Source organism: Alnus glutinosa, chromosome 1, assembly GCF_958979055.1.
Source record: "Alnus glutinosa chromosome 1, dhAlnGlut1.1, whole genome shotgun sequence".
NCBI lineage: Eukaryota > Viridiplantae > Streptophyta > Magnoliopsida > Fagales > Betulaceae > Alnus > Alnus glutinosa.
Window position 1 is genome coordinate 24,637,218 of NC_084886.1, and position 17,120 is coordinate 24,654,337.

At 36.7% G+C, this 17,120-nt stretch overlaps 1 protein-coding gene across 3 annotated transcripts; it reads left to right on the forward strand.

Annotated features, from left to right (window-relative positions):
• Positions 1-1,010: 1,010 nt before the first annotated feature.
• LOC133877739 (protein OBERON 3) lies at positions 1,011-10,038 on the forward strand. 3 transcript variants are annotated; one of them, XM_062316143.1, is made up of 2 exons: positions 1,011-3,191; positions 9,338-10,038. In XM_062316143.1, the coding sequence occupies exons 1-2, from the start codon at positions 1,289-1,291 to the stop codon at positions 9,919-9,921; spliced, it is 2,487 nt and encodes an 828-aa protein (XP_062172127.1). In that variant the 5' UTR covers positions 1,011-1,288; the 3' UTR covers positions 9,922-10,038. The 3 variants fall into 3 exon arrangements, with proteins under 3 accessions (XP_062172127.1, XP_062172136.1, XP_062172120.1); XM_062316152.1 differs by having other exon boundaries at positions 1,012-3,191; positions 9,365-10,038; XM_062316136.1 differs by having other exon boundaries at positions 1,013-3,191; positions 9,332-10,038.
• Positions 10,039-17,120: the final 7,082 nt, after the last annotated feature.

Here is a 17,120-nt window from a genome sequence, read left to right on the forward strand (position 1 = left end):
AAGTTTCACAGTTGAACCACCTTTAGATATTGGATTCGAGATGAACCTCAAAGCAGATATGGTCGTTTGGCGTAGTAATATCGATCCGGTTGATGCTTAAGGACTGATTGCAGAATCGAGAAGGCCGCTCATGATAATTAGTACTTTTGGGTTATGTGTAGGCTTAGTATTTAATACTCAATTGTGTATTAAGGTTTAGTTTTGATCGATGATTTGTATAGTGTGATTTGAGTTTTGATTGATGATTTATATAGTGTGATTTAAATTATTGTAATGACTCTTGATAGATGCTCTGGTTGTAATTAATGGTGATATTTTATGTTTTCATTGGATGGTATTTTCTTCTTGAGGAGTAGTAGATTACTGAGTCTTATTCTTTCTAGAATGGGACTGAAAGACGAACTGTGAAGTGAATTAATTTCTCGGGAAGTTACACTGTGCATGTAAGAGTTAACTCATCAAAGAATCAGAGAAGGATGAATCTTAAGGAGCGAACAATCAACTGATTCCAGACTTACCACAACCAAGTATCCATTAGTTAGTAATCTTCATCAAAATTGAGGCAAAATATTATATATGAAATAACAATGTGTTGACATTTCATAATAAACCAGAAATAATTTCAATGGCATTTCGGAGAAGACATAAATACTTCCATTTTTATTTTTATGTAAAGGATAATGTCTATATGGATATAATAGGAAAGTTAATGGTACACAAAGATTTTACCAGCATAGAGTTGTCTTTTTTTTTCTTTTCTTTTCTTTTTTTTTTTTTAAATTTTTAAATACGAGCATGCTAAGTTTGACGTTTGACTTAAAATCCAGAAATACAAGTGCCTCATTCATGTAATGTGAACGTTAATTAGGCCTTAAAGAATTGGAAGTTTAATAACATAAAGAATGCTTCGCGGTCCTACAAGACAATGTTACGTTCACACCGAAAGTCGTCATCTTTACGCGGAAGAAGCGGTCAAATAGACCACTTGTGTAATATCGAGTGTCGCGGAGGGTTATTGTCGTAATCTGGGAGAGAGACAGAAAAGTATCGCCGTTTGAGTTGTTCCTGTAAAAGCTTGGAAATCCAGCCGTTGCAGGGGCAGACGGGCAGTGGTGTGCTGAAGAATCAAAGCATATGAACTGAGAAAGCACCCCCGGATTCTCTCTTATTTGCCAAACCGCCCCTCTGGGTATCATATCCTCTCTCTCTGGTAAGTCTCTCTGTCTCTGGTAAGTCTCTCTCTCTCTCTCTCTCTCTCTCTCTCTCTGTGTCTAGAGTTTTCAAGGTCATGTTTAGAGAGAAAGATCTCCCTAATGGTGCTGTAGCCTCTGAGGGCGAGAACAGCTCGCAGAGCAAGCCCTCCCAGCACATTTCTGAGAGAAACAGGGACAAACCGGATGCGAAAATGAGTTTTCCTGGGAAGGGTATGGGTTTTCTCCGAGATTCAGAAATAGGTTCTGATGGGTTCCGATCAAAAACCTCCAAAGCAGGGACCTCTGGATCCCAGGAGCTCACTCTCAGCTACCTCTGCGACAATTCTAAACTGGGTCTTCCCGAGAAAGAGATTCCCGGGAAAAACTTGCTCAATTCCTTCGAGAAAGGCGCCCTCAAAGGCAGAGAAATCTCCATTCTGGAGAATTCAAACCAAGATGAGAAATGGGTCGAGAGAGATTTCCTGAATTTGAACGAAACCAGAGGGAATTCTTCGAAGCGAGAGGTCGAGGAAGAGGTTGAGAGAGAGAATGTTGTGGATAAGAAGCCAAAGCTAGAGACTCTGAATCTGTCTCTAGCTTTGCCCGATGTATCACTATCTCTCACTGCTCCCAACCCTTCACAAAATGCCGATTCTCTGGCTCGCCCAAAGCCTACTAGGAGCATGCAATCTTTGGCACCGTCTAATAACAATCCCCAAACCACTTGTTCCAATGATTTCCCGGCGATGTCTTACTCGTATTCTCACCCCCTTTCCCACAACCCCAGTTGCTCACTCACACGTAATTCAACGGAAAATTACGATTATTCGATGGGGAGAGATGACCAGATTTGGAATTGTGGGGAGGGAACTAATGGTTCGGTTCATAGTCGGTTTAAGCCGATCGGAGATGGGGTTGTCGGGCTGTCGAATAATGGTGGAGGTCTTTTTTCGATGATGCAGGGAAATCAGAGCGATCGTAATAGGGATTCGTGTAATAATAGTCATTATAGGACTACTACGAGCTCGGATAACCATTCGTTTTTCCCATCTGAGCTCCCAGCTAGACCGAGGATTGATACGCAGTCAGGCGATTCGAGAGGACGGGGTTCAGAGGGTTTCAGGACTTTGGAGGGCGTTGATACTAGTGTGAGAGTTAGGAAGGTTTCTGGACAGGAAAGGATTATTCACGAGATTGTATCAAAGTCTATTCCTGTTATGGCTCAGACAATTCAGGAGCTTCCTGACGAGACTGTTGCATTGGTCAAGGAATACTTGCAATGTATCATTGCAATGCCTGAGAAGAAAGAGGAAGTGGTAGGACTACAAAGTTGCCTTGAACGGAGGTCTGATCTTACTAAGGAGACTTTGTCAAAGTGTCACAAATTGCAGTTGGAAATATTGCTTGCTGTGAAAATGGGACATGGAAACTACTTATCTAGCGAAATACGCGTGCCAACAGCTGAGCTGGTGGAGATGTTTTTGTATATGAGATGTAGAAATGTGAATTGCAGGAGCATGCTGCCTGTTGACGATTGTGACTGCAAGATTTGCTCGGCCAATAAAGGATTTTGCAGTCAGTGCATGTGTCCCATCTGTTTGAACTTTGATTGTGCGAACAATACTTGTAGCTGGGTTGGCTGTGACGTGTGCTCCCATTGGTGCCATGCTGCTTGTGGCATTCAGAAGAATCTGATTAAACCCGGTCCTAGCTTGAAGGGGCCTTCAGGGACTACGGAGATGCAGTTTCACTGTATTGGGTGTGGGCATGCTTCAGAAATGTTTGGTTTCGTTAAGGACGTGTTTTTGTGCTGTGCAAAAGAGTGGGGCTTGGCAACCCTGAAAAAGGAACTTGATTGTGTGAGGAAGATTTTCAAGGGAAGTGAAGATTACAAAGGCAGGGAATTGCATATCAAAGCTGATGAGATGCTATCCAAGCTTGAAAGTAAAATGATCTCTCCTTCGGATGCCTGCAACATCATTATTCAGTTCTTTAACTGTGAGTTTCTGAGCTTTGTCCTCTGCCTTTTATTTTTATGTTATCATATAGTATATTGGTTGTGTGACTTCAGTTCGATGTTTGAAAGAACTTCCTGAACTGTGAATTTTAAAAAGGTCTTCTTTCTTATCTGCTACTCCCATTATGCACCACTCTGTTTCATACATAAGGTTTTAGGTTTTAATTTTTGAATATTATTTTTACTGACTAGTGAAGCAGTGTCCATTGATGTCTTCTTGTGATGGCTTAGCCGGAACCAAAGATTTATCATGTGCCATTTACAGAGTGAAGAATAACATTGGAATAGGACAAAGGGCAAGTCTGACCTAGGACACCAGCATAAAATGTTTTTTCAGTATCATGAACAGTACTCAGGATTTACAGAGTGAAGAATAACAGTGGAATAGGACAAAGGGCAAGTCTGACCTAGGACACCAGCATAAAATGTTTTTTCAGTATCATGAACAGTACCCCCTGAGTACTGTAGTAGGCCATTTTTGGATGGTTTTGGTTCCTAGATATGCTGCTTTGACTTGGTTTTTTCTTCCCCCTTTCCCAAGGGGATTTTAAAAGTGTGAATCAAGTTTGGATTGTAGTGTTTGAAGGATGGATGAATTGATTGAAATCAGAGAGACAAGAATACGAAGACAGATTTAGGCATTTCGCCTATGTTTTCTAAGCATCACACTTGGGGGTTTTCTTGGGCATCACACCCAATATTAAAGTTACATCATAGAAATCTTAAAAAAGCTTCATATCTTTCAAAGTTTTAGCAAAACATATGCTCTATTGGATTTAATCGGTTTTTGACGAATAAAGCCAAACTAAATTACAAATAAAACCCAGATAAAACCGAATAAAGTATGAAAGCCATAATAAGAACCAAGGGTTACAAGTACATGCCATATCTAGAAATTCTAAAAATTGCAGAAATGCTCTTGAATTCTAAAATTATATAAAATAAATTATTATAATCTCTTTGCTGCCTGCATCCTTCTCTTCTGGTGGAGTAAACTTGTCCTTGAGTTTTGAAATGGTGAAGTAAAGAAATTCCCAATTTCTTGAATTCTATCCTAATCATTGGATAAAAGGGTTGAACTCAAATTTTCTTGCTTTTCTCCATTTGAAGCATCAATTTGATAGTGATATGTCCATCGCTCCAATTGGGCCGCTAAAATTTTCTGGTATGACAAAATCAATATTTTGAAAAGTTGGTCTAGGCAATATGGCATTCACCCTTGTCCCTTTCTTTATTTCTGCCTCACATGTAGATTTCGGCCCCGTTTAGTAATCCTCCTCCCCTCCCCTTATGGAGAATATTTTTTGTTGAGTAAAAGTTAAAAGTGATTGATGTGATATAAAGTAGAAAGAATTTATATGGAAAAGTGAAAAAAATTTGTATTGTGGTGAGTTTTTTTATTTAAATAATAATAAAGAATTGTTGATGTGATATAAAAAGTAAAAAAGGTTAAGAATGTTTTGAGTTGATGTTTTTTCTACATTTAGAATGTTAGTAAAGGTTGGTTTCCACACTTTTAATCTTTGAATCGATTTCCAACACATTGATCTGTTTTTTTGTCTTCTTTTGATTGTGACTCCAAGTTTCTCTAACTCATCATCTTACATCTTCAACTTGGCATGTTCTGTGTTACTAGTACTTGTATCTTTTGAGTGAATCAGTTGACCAGTCATGCATAGGTGTCGAGGCTTCGTGGAATCTTTTGAAGAAAGCATAGTGCAGTCCTTGGATTGGCTTAGTTGGTATTCTAGGCAATTCTGTAGGCTAATCAATTAGCTTCTGTTTCTGAAACAGAAATTTAAACCTCCTGTTCTTTGCCTAATTTTTTTTTTTTTTTTTTTGATAAGTACCTCCTGTTCTTTGCCTATATTTTGAAACTTGTCTTTGTCAAGCAATTCAGGGGCCTTCTTCACAGCAAAAACATCTGTCTTTAAGTATCCATTGATGTCTTCTTGTGATGGCTTCTCTTTTGTTGCTGTTCAAACTTTGCAGCAGGCTGTTGTGGCTTTTTAGCTTTTTGTCATGGCAAATTTGACTTTTTTTTAGAGGTTTAGAATCGCTGCTTCCTTTACTTTATTGTTAAATTTCAGAACCCTTCTGATTCTTTCCCACATGAGTTGTAACAATAGCTTCTTGGAGATTAAAAAATTGCACAGGAGACATCTTTATCTGAATTTTAAATCTCAGCCCACCCTTGATATGAGCAATTGTCATTCACTCACATTCAAGTACTCACACTTGATAGTCAGTTCATCGAATGTTCTGGAGTAATCAATAACTCACAAATTACCTTGTTGAAAACTAATAATCTCGTCATAAAGTCTCCATTGAAGTCTGTCTGAGACAATTTCAATTTCTCACATGTCATTGCAAGTGTGAAGAATCTTATGGTATAAACGCGCATAGCGCGGGTTATAGGCTAGTAAATACATAATGATGTAACCCTCTCTGATGCCAAAATCAATGTAGAATGTAGGAGAGCACCATAATAATATTCTTATAAAACCATGAACAGTACCCTGAGTACTGTAGCAGGCGGTTCTTAGACGGTTTTGTTTCCCAGATGATGGTTTGACATAGACTTTTAGAGTGTGAAATTGAGATTGAATTGTAGCTTGAAGGTTGGATGAACTGTTTGGAAAATAGAGAGAAACGAATTAGATAGATTGATGCATCACACTTAGTTTTCGTACACATCATTCCTATCGCATATCTTTGGCATCACACCTTGAAATTTTTTATTTTATTTTTACTTATAAAAAAAATCATACATTTTTTTTAAAAAAAAAAAAAAAAAAAAGCTTCATAGCTTTTGAAATTTTAGCCAAAGTTTTTCTCCATTGAATAAAAAATTCCACATCTATATAAATAAACGACTAATACTTGATCCTAATTCCAATATGTTTCGACTAGTAAGTCCAAACTAAATAAGTAAAAAAACCAAAAATAATATGTAACAACATATGAAAGCTATAATATGACTCAAGTGCTACAAGTAAAGTCCACATCTAAAAATTATGAAATTACAGAAATACCCCTGAATCATAAAATTAAATAAAACTAAATTAAAATGAAACAATCTCCTTGCTGACTGCATCAATCAGTTCAACTATGTATTTTTTTTTTTTTTATATATAAGTAATGTGTATTCAATCAAAGCGTAGAGGGGCGCAATCCTAGTACACATGGAGTATATAAGAGAACCCCTAAAATATAGAAAAAGAACTACATAACTCCAAGAACTCTGAAAAATTTGAGACATGCACAATATTCCAGGCCGCTTTCCATGTAAACAGGAATTGCAGAATCATCTTCTTTATCTCTAGCAAACCACTCTCATGATCTTCAAAACTTCTTGCGTTCCGCTCTCATCAAAGACACCACATTAAACACAAAGGAGCTAACCGCCAGACTTGCAAAGCATGACGAGTTCCAAATTGTTCCCTCCAACTTCCCAACAAATTACTAACCCTTCGAGGCATAACCCAATCGACACCAAATAGCTGAAGAATCGCATTTCACAATTCACAATGAAGGAATAAATGATCAATAGACTCCCTACACTTCTTACACATACAACATCACTGCATTACAATAACATTGCTCTTTCGTAAATTATCCAAAGTTGAGGTTTTCCCTAAAACCACAGTCCAAATAGAGAATGCTACTCTCGGTGGTGTCTCAACTTTCCAAATACTTCCAAGGGAGATTGGACCTTACATTATTAGATAATACCATATAATACGACTTAACTTCAAATGTTTTCCTTTTAGATGCATCTAAAAGTTGGGATGGAGTAGATATGTTTATCAGACACCTATTCTTTTTTTATAAGAAAACTTTATTAGTAAAAGCGTAAGGCACCCATAAGTATACAAGAAGTATACACAAGAGTAGCCAAAGCTAACCCGCAAAGCCTAACAAAACCCGCAAAACCTAAAGCCCAGAAGCCGAAAAAACACCCAAAAGCAAACTACAAAAGAGCCCAATTAAGATACAAGACACCCCACCACCCGCCAAGGCACACCGACCTACACCTGCCCAACTAAGATACAAGGCAACCCACCACCCTCCAAGGCACGCCGACCTACACCATGTGTGCCTTGCCTTTCCTACGCCTGAAGGGATCTTTCACGTCGCCATAATTGATGGAGCTATGCAGATTCAGAAGCTCCCTTTTTCCTTTATACTTTTGGCATGCAATCATCTTATCCCGCTGGAAATCTTCTTCTATGGCATCCCAAATTGTCATGGCCTCCTCCCTAAAAGCCCCATTCGACGCCCAATCTAATGGCAATCCATCCCAATAATCATCTTCCTCCTCCCAAACCACAATCTCCCTGTTCTCATGGATCCCAGGCATATCTGTATCCAACATGGCTACTTTGCTGATATGGCAGAGCTTTTTAATAATCACACCTTCTTAGAATTTTTTATTTTTTTTTAATGATTGACATTTTTTTAACATATCTTAAAACAGGTTAGTATATAACTGTTTCTTTTAAGGATAAGGTAACTAGACTTGGTAGTTTAGTTGGGAACTGTATAGTGATTGGAGGTAGGATTTGCACTTGAGAAGCATTAGTTTTCAGTAGGCTAAGTTCTTCAATAAGTACAAGCAATGGTACTTTTTACTTTTATGGTGAATTTGATTTAACTAATGGTGCTTCCATTTGTCTTCTTGGTAAATTTGGACCTCTAACTCAGCACAATTAATTGTTGCTGCTTTTGCAGTTGGTTTGCATAATAAGTTTGTTGTTGTTTTCAATGATAAAGACTCGACAGCTCATAAAATGAACTTTAACTAGTATCATGTATTTGGAGTCATTCAAGATATTCAGGAATTTTAGTTTATTTTATTCTTTTATAATTAATTGGCCCCAAGGGGGATATTCAGGAATTTTATGAAAATTATAAGTCGTTTTATCATATATAAAATCTGCAGTATGTATCCTTTACAAAAGTCAGAGATATATTTCTTGATCTTTTATAAGGGGAAGCACTATTGCCATGGGCTACTTGATTGCTTTGACTGCCTTTCCTGTGAGAATTTCAAAATAAGCTGCTCTTTGCATCCATGGAAGCAATCAAGAAAACTGTTTTGTTACTCCTTCCCTCTCTAAAATATTAGAAGAATTTTCTGTATTGGTGTGCATGTGTACCTGAGTTTTCTTGACAGTCTACGTATGTACCTACTGATTTGGTTAAGCTGGACTTTACATGAAATAAGAAGGATATGTTATCACTTTTGTTAATATACAACCAAGTTATCCATAAAGCATTAAGGTTATCTTTGGTATGCGGAATGACTATTCCATTAGAAAAAGAAAATAGCTTTTATTGAAAATTGAAGAAAGTGGAATGGAATAGCATTGGAATAGTCATCCCCATGGTCCATGAGGGAATGACTATTCCTTAAATTGAGGATTAGCTACTCCTTAATTTAAGGAATAGTCATTCCCTCTTTAGCCATGAGAATGGCTATTTCAAGTGTTGGGTATATATATAACACCAAGACTATTTTATTCCACCTTCTTTCATTCTTAATAATGCTATTCATTTTTCCTAAAGTAATAGCCATTCCACATATCAAACGTGTCCTATTTGTTTTTGATTTAACTATCCAAAGTTTGTAATTCATGTTGTTTTTTCATGGTAGATGTTAGAATGTATCTTGAAAAGTAATTTTGTCAAAAATTTAATGAAGTACAAAAAAAATAATATTTAGGAGTAGTGCATATAATCTGGAGTGCTAACTTGACCGCAATGAAGGCTTGCCACAACACACTTTAAGCTTCAAAGTTAGCTAGAAACTTTGAACAGATATTGTATTGGTTCCAAATTCTTCTTTAGTGTTTTGTTGATTCTGCCGATTGAGTTGAGACTGTGGCTGCAAATGGGAAATTCTTCCTGATCTGTTGGTACTGACTGATGCTGTCTGTAGCACATGGGAAGGATATTGATGCAAAGATCATCAAGCCTTAATTGGAATGGACCTAGCCAAGTGTGGGATAGCCTTTCTGCTATGTAAACACACACACAAATACTTAAATAATGTATTCACATGTATATATAGAAAATATATGTCCATGCCTAACTTTGAAGGTTTTTTAATTAATAGACACAGATGGCATGTCCGACTTTCCTGCTTCAGGTGTGGTTTCAAAAGATTTGGTGGCAACTCAAGCTATTCTTAGGAAAGAAGCAACCCCTCTTCCACAATCGACTTCTCTACCTCACAAATATTCTGGATACAACATGAGCTCTTCTAGTATACATAATGATTTGTTGTTAAATGATCTCCGTCAGCGTGACCGCAAACCTTCCATCATAAGTGAATTGACCACTGAGGATGATTTCCAGTTTCGGGCATTGCCAAAGAAAGACGGGTTTGACAGCTTGGAAAGCTTAGTGCGAATCAAGGAAGCAGAAGCTATGATGTTTGAGAACAAGGCAGATGAAGCACGTAGAGAGGCTGAAAGTTTCCGGCGGATGATTAAGACCAAGACTGAAAAGATGGAAGAAGAGTATGCTGGAAAGCTTGCCAAACTATCTCTGCAAGAGACCGAGGAAAGGCGAAGGAAGAAACTGGAGGACTTAAAGGTTTTGGAAAATTCACATTGTGATTATTACAACATGAAAATAAGAATGCAAGCTGAGATTGACGGTTTGTTAGAGAGAATGGAGGCAACAAAACAGCAATGGGTGTGATTTTCTTTTCGTTTTTTCTAACAATGATGCTAAAAAGTGTGTAGTCTGGTCATGTTACCATTTTGGATTCTGCTTGTTATTTTAAATGCAAAATGAACTATCGTTTCTGTTGTGAAATTTTCATAATTGGCTTTTCTCCTCTTCACTCCCTTTCTTTTTTCTCCGCAACTTGCAGAGCATGATACCAAACAGTATTCACTACTAGGAGCTGTATCACAATACTATAGCAGCAAATGAGATGCAATAGTTTGTGTTGTCGGATTTGAAACCAAGATGTTCATAATCTATAAAATGATAGGAATTGTGCCCGCAAAGGTCACCTCGAATGGTTGACTCATTCGGGTTAATACCACAAGATTGCCTATTTAAGTTCTTGTGGGCGGGATCATGTATTCAAAATTTACACGACAGGGATGAATCATGAAATGGCCCTACCTTAAGGGAAATGATTAGGAATTGACGTACTACAATTAGCGTGTACTCCAGATTCATTTTTTAGGATCGAAAATCCAATTTGGGTACAGGAAGGGGAATCAATGCCCATGGACATTTAGTGCTGCCACTGACCCCCTCATGTTAAATTCGTCAAGGCATAATTTCTGTGTCAATATTCGTGGGTAGTGGGGGATAGTGATGTGTGCGGTAGCTTAGTTTGCTAGGGTAAGATATTATATTTTAATTTTCTACTATGATTATTATATGGTATAGTATTATTTTGTTTGAAAACAAATATAGCACTTTTCTGTTTAAAAACAAAACAACAACAAAGGAGGAATTAACAACGTTAGAAGTTGTACGAAGAAACCCTGGTGGAGGGAGAATAAAGGAGGAACGTAATGCGCCACTAGTGCCTCTTTGCGCAGGTATATCTCTGGACTATTCCATTGCAGGTGATTGATGCTAAGCTATCGAATTTCCTCTTGACATTTTCTCTGGGGGCTTACTTCACCCATCACCACAAAACTTAATCAATAGGTTATAGGTCCAACAACAGAAACCCTCCCCATAAAATTATAATAATAATAATAATAATAATAATAAAAACCCAACTGAAATGATAAATGATTCCTATTGTGAATTTTTGTTCATATGCTAATTAAATCTATTTACTGTTAAAATATTGTAGAAATATGTAAACCTAAAAACTATACAGTAGCTATTGATTGAATCTTTTTAAAAGGTGTTGTAAAAATATAAGGAAATTTAGGGAAATATGAAGGCAAAAATAAAATTAAGACTTCAATGCTCGATGGTAACGAAGATATCTTTATAATGTATTTTGTCCCCCCTTTCAAGTGCTAAGGGCATATTACAAAATAACCTCGGGATACAATGAAGCTTGAATGTTACTCTAGCGTAACTTATGGAAAATTGCACAAAAGAAATTTGTACAAGGAATAAGAGAGATAGTGTGGTGGTGTATTTGCATATCATCAAAGGGTCATATTTATATTGATTTTTGGACACATTCAATGGTCCAAAATCATTTGATCCAATGGTCACAAATTGTAACTACCAAATCCAACTTAATGGACACTTTAATAGCATATTAATATCTTTTGTAACCACCAAATCCTTAAATCTGTTTTGGTAACCTCCAAATCTTTAAATAAAATATATTTCAAAATTATTTGAAATACCCAAAATAAATAATTGTAAAAATTACAAAAATGCCTCACAAACTACAAGCCGTTTTTAAAGTAGCCCCTAAACTACCAAGTGTAGTACTATGACCCTCCAAATTACTAAAGAGTGTCAAAAAGACCCCTTTTGTTGAAATATTTCTATAAAATTTAAAACAATTTAAAAATTAAATTTAAAAATCAAAGAAAATTTAAAAATATTTTAAAAAAATAAAAAATAAAAAATGAAGGAGCCACCCCTTTGGGCCAAATTTGGCCAATGGGGGTGGCTGGCCACTCCCATTTTGGCCATGGCCGATTTGAGGGTGGTCGAACAACCCCATAGCCTTTGGTTGTGGTTCGGCCACCCCCAAAGAGCAAAATGGGAATGCTGAAACCACTCTTATTTGGCAAGGAGGTAGGTTCGGCTACCCCAAACCGGCCGATCTAGTGGTGGCCAAACCATCCCCATGGTCCTTGGAAAAAAAAGGTTTAGGGTTTGACCCTTGGGGGTGGCTCAACCACCCCTTGCCCAAAATGACGGTGGCTGGCCACCCCCATGGGACAAAATTTGGCCCAAAGGGGTGGCTCGAGCCACCCCTTCATTTATTTATTTTTTGTTTTTTTTTTTGTTATATTTTTAATTTTATAATTTTTAATTGAATATATGGCATGTGGTAAGGATACTATAGGAATATTTTGACAGAAGTAGTCTTTTTGGCACTCTTTGGTAGTTTGGAGGGTCATAGTACTATACTTGGTAGTTCATGGGCTACTTTAAAAACGGCTTGTAGTTTGGGGAGCTTTTTTGTAGTTTTTCTTAAATAATTCTATTTATTTATTTATTTAAATAAATCTAACCAAAGGATATAAAGATATAAAGAATATTTTTACTAAAAATAAATAGACTTTTGCAAGATATAAAAAAAAAAAAAAAAAAAAAAATACAATAGGTCCAACAATAATTAAAGAGGAAAATACTCGCCTCTTGAACTTACACCTGTTTTGTACTAACTCCAAAATTACTATATGCGACACTTAATGTAATACCTCTCCAAAACACATGACAAAAACCAATTTTTGATAATATTTTATGAATAACCAAAACAATAATAACCCATAGAAAATTTAGTATTTGTATGACGATCTAAAAACACTAAGAGGATTAGTAATTAGCAAAAGAGCATAAATATGTATGTATTAAGAAATCGAGCTTGAAAAACATTTAGGAATTTTGGGAATCAAGAAGAGTATTCGGATGATCCACATAACGTTTGGACGATGCCACGTCAGCAGAAGAGGACAAATTGAAAAAGCATTTGGATGATAATGTAAAAGAGGTAACAGAATTTTAGGAACATTGTCCCAACGATCCAAGAACCGTGTAAATGGTCACAGCCTGCTTGCAGAAATAATACATCCCAAACTTATAAATGGGGGAAAATTCTACAAAAAGGGCTAATCGACCTTTTTTTTCTTTTTTCTTTTTTCCATACAAAATGGAATCACCACAGTGGTATAATGATTAGTCATTAAGCCAACATTAATCTGATACATCTCATAACATATGCATAATATATCAGAGATTAACCTATAGTAGCGGAGCTAAATTCACTGACTTAAGAGTGTAAATACAACATCAGAGCCATACATCTATCTATCTATTTAAGGCTTAAATAAAATATTATTTAGATCAAGAATGGCCATACAGAATAAGTGTCACATGCGACACAAGCCATATATCAAATGTCTATACAAAATATGGACTATCTATTGTCCAACCCATATGTGACTAATGTGATGAGCCTCAGTCGTAGTATCCCAAGTATCTCATTGGGTCCTCGTCGACGTCAACGGTACCTGCAGCCTCAATGGACAATATCTAGCAAAATGGCCTTCTCGGTCACATCTAAAGCATGTTCTAGATCCCTTATAGCGTATCCCTGAATGTGGCTTCCCACATGAACTGCACTATCTCACAACGACTAGTGTGGGGCATTGCCTTACAAAGTGGCCAGGTTCGCCACACCGAAAGCATGACCCCAATTCGTGGAAACATAATCCAGTGTGTATCTTTCCACACTTGATGCACTATGGAACACTTATGTTGCTGGGGCTCGCAGAGGCATTCCCTTCTCCAAGGAGCCTAGAGCCACCACCAGAAGATTGTTTGTTTGGTGAAGAGGAAGCAAGAGCTCCCAATGGCAGTGACCATTTCCTACTTAAATGGTCTGCTGTTGAAGGTTCAGCACCTCCATCAGGCACAGATGGGTCGCGCCCGCACGTGTTGACCATTGTATGGCCAATGGTTTCATGGCGCTCGCCCTATCTAAGCATAGCGGCCACCAAACTCATCATGGAGCCCATCATGAATTGCGAGGCATAGGCCCAAAACTGAGGCATGTCAGGCATGGGTGGAGGAGGAGACGAAAGAGGTCGTGGTGGAGCTGGAGGTACAGTACCACCACTTTTATTCACTGATCCCACTCCCACATTGCTGTGTGCGGCTCTGCGTCGTCTAGGCGTCATGGCTTTGTTTGCACAGAATCATGCCACATAAACAGCACTACACAACAACAGATGCATCACAATATCCATGCAATGCACACAAGAATTTTACTCAAGTCTTCTTTCATCTGTGTTGAAGCTTTTAGAATCCTACGACTCTTTTGTAATCTTTAGGACTCTAACACAGCCCTAAGTTTCCGCTTTCCACTTTCCTAACCAACCCTAGAGCTAATTGCTCTGATACCATCTGCTGTAATGACCCCCTTTTTTTTTTTTTTGAAACATACAAATGAATCATCACAGTGGCATGACTATTTGTCGCTCAGCCAACATATGTCACATGCCCCATAACATGTACCTGATAATCAGAGTTACATCAATGCAGCCGATAACATAATCAATGTGCAATGGAACACATATCATAAGCGGAAATACATCTATATAAATTAATCTGTTATACAACAAGGAAAGCCATTTAACGTATAGCTGTTTAAGACTTCTAAAACATATTACTATGATTACATACCAAAATTACTGACTCTACAAGATACATGTGTCACGCGGGACATGAGCCATATCAAAATACCCAAAATGCGAACTACCCATGAGTCCGTGACTTATGACTGTCGCAATGTGCTCCAATCATAGCATTCCATACGCTAGGTGGATGAGTCATTATCTATATCCACAGAACCTACAACCAAAGCATCAATGTCTGCATGGTTGTGGGGTTAACCACATCCGCACAGGTGGAATTATGACTTCACCGTCTCAGTATAAAACATATTGAGACCTCAATAGTATAAAAATCATTTAGTTTTCGCAAAGAACTGATTTTTCTTTTGTCTTAAGATTACAATAATAGCTACTCATTTTTATAATTTTTTTTTTTTTTGAAACATGTAGCTTTTAGAAAACATTAAAGCATACGAAGTAGCTGGGAACATATATAGAAGTTCCAATCTTTTGGATGCCCTTACATATAAACCCACTTACAATAATACTTTTATGATCGGCAGCTCAATTGTACCAAGACCCAACGTTGCTGATAAGCGTTGAATGTTGCACATTCAAGCCCCTTGACTTATATATGTTAATTCCTTAGTATTGTTATTTGTTTGATTTTGTGTTGTTTTCAGGTTTTAAATAAAGATGCAATTAATTCCATTAATTTTGGGTTTAAAGCGCACTTTGAGAAGACCTAAAAGATATTGGTAAGCTTGACCAATCATAATAGAATACCTATATGATGTGGTTAAGTTTAATCAAATCAAGTGAATGATTAAGTCGGAATTTCTCCACTAAGAGTCAAAATCAGATTGGATTCAAATTTGGATTCTGCATATGTCTAAGTGTTTAGATCATAACTTTTGGGTCAGATATCGGATTACAATGAAATTAGTGGCGTTGGAAAGCTAATAAAATATTCAACAAATATGTCAGAAATAGCTTTTCTCTAATTCGAACGTTTACTATGCTAAAACCTCGCAATAAAAGACCACAATTCTTGCCGAATTTGGAATCATTTTCCTACTTGGATTGAAGTTTCAATCTCCTACTTGGACAAGAAGACTCAAGAGACTATTTTCCTGGAATTCCAAGGGTTTCTAGGACTTGTGTGCTCCCTATAAATAGACCCCTAAGCTTCATGAGAAGGTGTGCTTGGTGCTTGGGCTTATGCTTAATTAGATTTAGATAGAAAATTATTCTTGGAGGCCTGACAAGTTGAAGAGGAGAAGAACATGGCAGGAGGCCATCCCAGCACCACGATGAGCGGCTAAATTCCTAATAGGGTGTTGATGTAGCCGTTTCCAATTAACAATGGTTTAATTGTATTTTAATTTGGAATTTTCTATATGCATGATGATTGTATAACTGTGAGAATTGATCTTAATGTTTATATTCAATTATTATGAATTTCTTATCTTGTCTTAGAAAGTCTTTTATATTGATTGAACTCAATCCTTCATATTTTCTGTGATTATGTGAATGATTGTTATACAACGGTTTTAATTGATATATGATCAAGAGGATTAGATAGATCATGCCTAGGGAAGACGGATTGTACTACACCCTACTTTATTGTAATTTAGGTAGACAATCCATGCCAACCGAAGATGGGTTATATTATTCCATTGATTGTATGTATATCCTATTAAAGACGTAGCTAGTCCATGCCTAGGAAAGACGGGTCGTACCGCATCTTAGTGGTTAGGTGGACGGTCCGTGCCAACCGAAGATGGATTATACTTATTCTTTAGAGGTAATTTCTTGACTACTCGAGTGAGACGAGCCCTTTATCATGCATAGTATGAATTTTCCTTGTTAATTTATTATTGACCATTGTTATGCGATGAGTGGTGAAATCAATCCCCTATTCTTTATCTCATCCCTACTATCTTTAAATTTATGTCTTTTACTTTTATGTATTTATTTTTAAAAAACAAAATCAAATCAAACATATTTTAAATTAAATTATTTTTAATCTCAAAAAGCTTGATAACAACAGATACGCAGTCCTTGAGGTTCGACACCCTCTCTATAGCCTTATCCTACAAGGATTCATCCTATTGCAAATGGTTATTTATTATTGATATATTTTGGTAAACAAAAGACCACATCAATTTTTGGCCCCGTTGCCGGGGACTGCAAACGGTTATGTTATTAAGTTTTAAAGGTTGAATTTAACTTGATTCTCTTTTTTTTTTTTTTTTTTTATTTTATTTTATTTTAATTTTGGTTTCTTTATTATTATTATTATTATTATTATTATTATTATTATTATTATTATTATTATTATTATTATTATTATTTTTTGCTTTCAATTTTGTTTTTATTTTGTTTTGTTATTTTCTTTTATTTTTCTCAATTTAGTTCATGTGGGGAGGCATTCCAACACCCCATGAACCATGTTCATATTGCTATAGTCCTTATCATCATGTTAAAGATTGTCCTACTGCAGGACAATTTTCTAATTATTCTTATGAGCATATGAACACACAGTTCTCTAGATCGAGGAATGAGCCTTACTGTGATTCCTATGACCCGGCATGGAGTAACCAGTCTGAT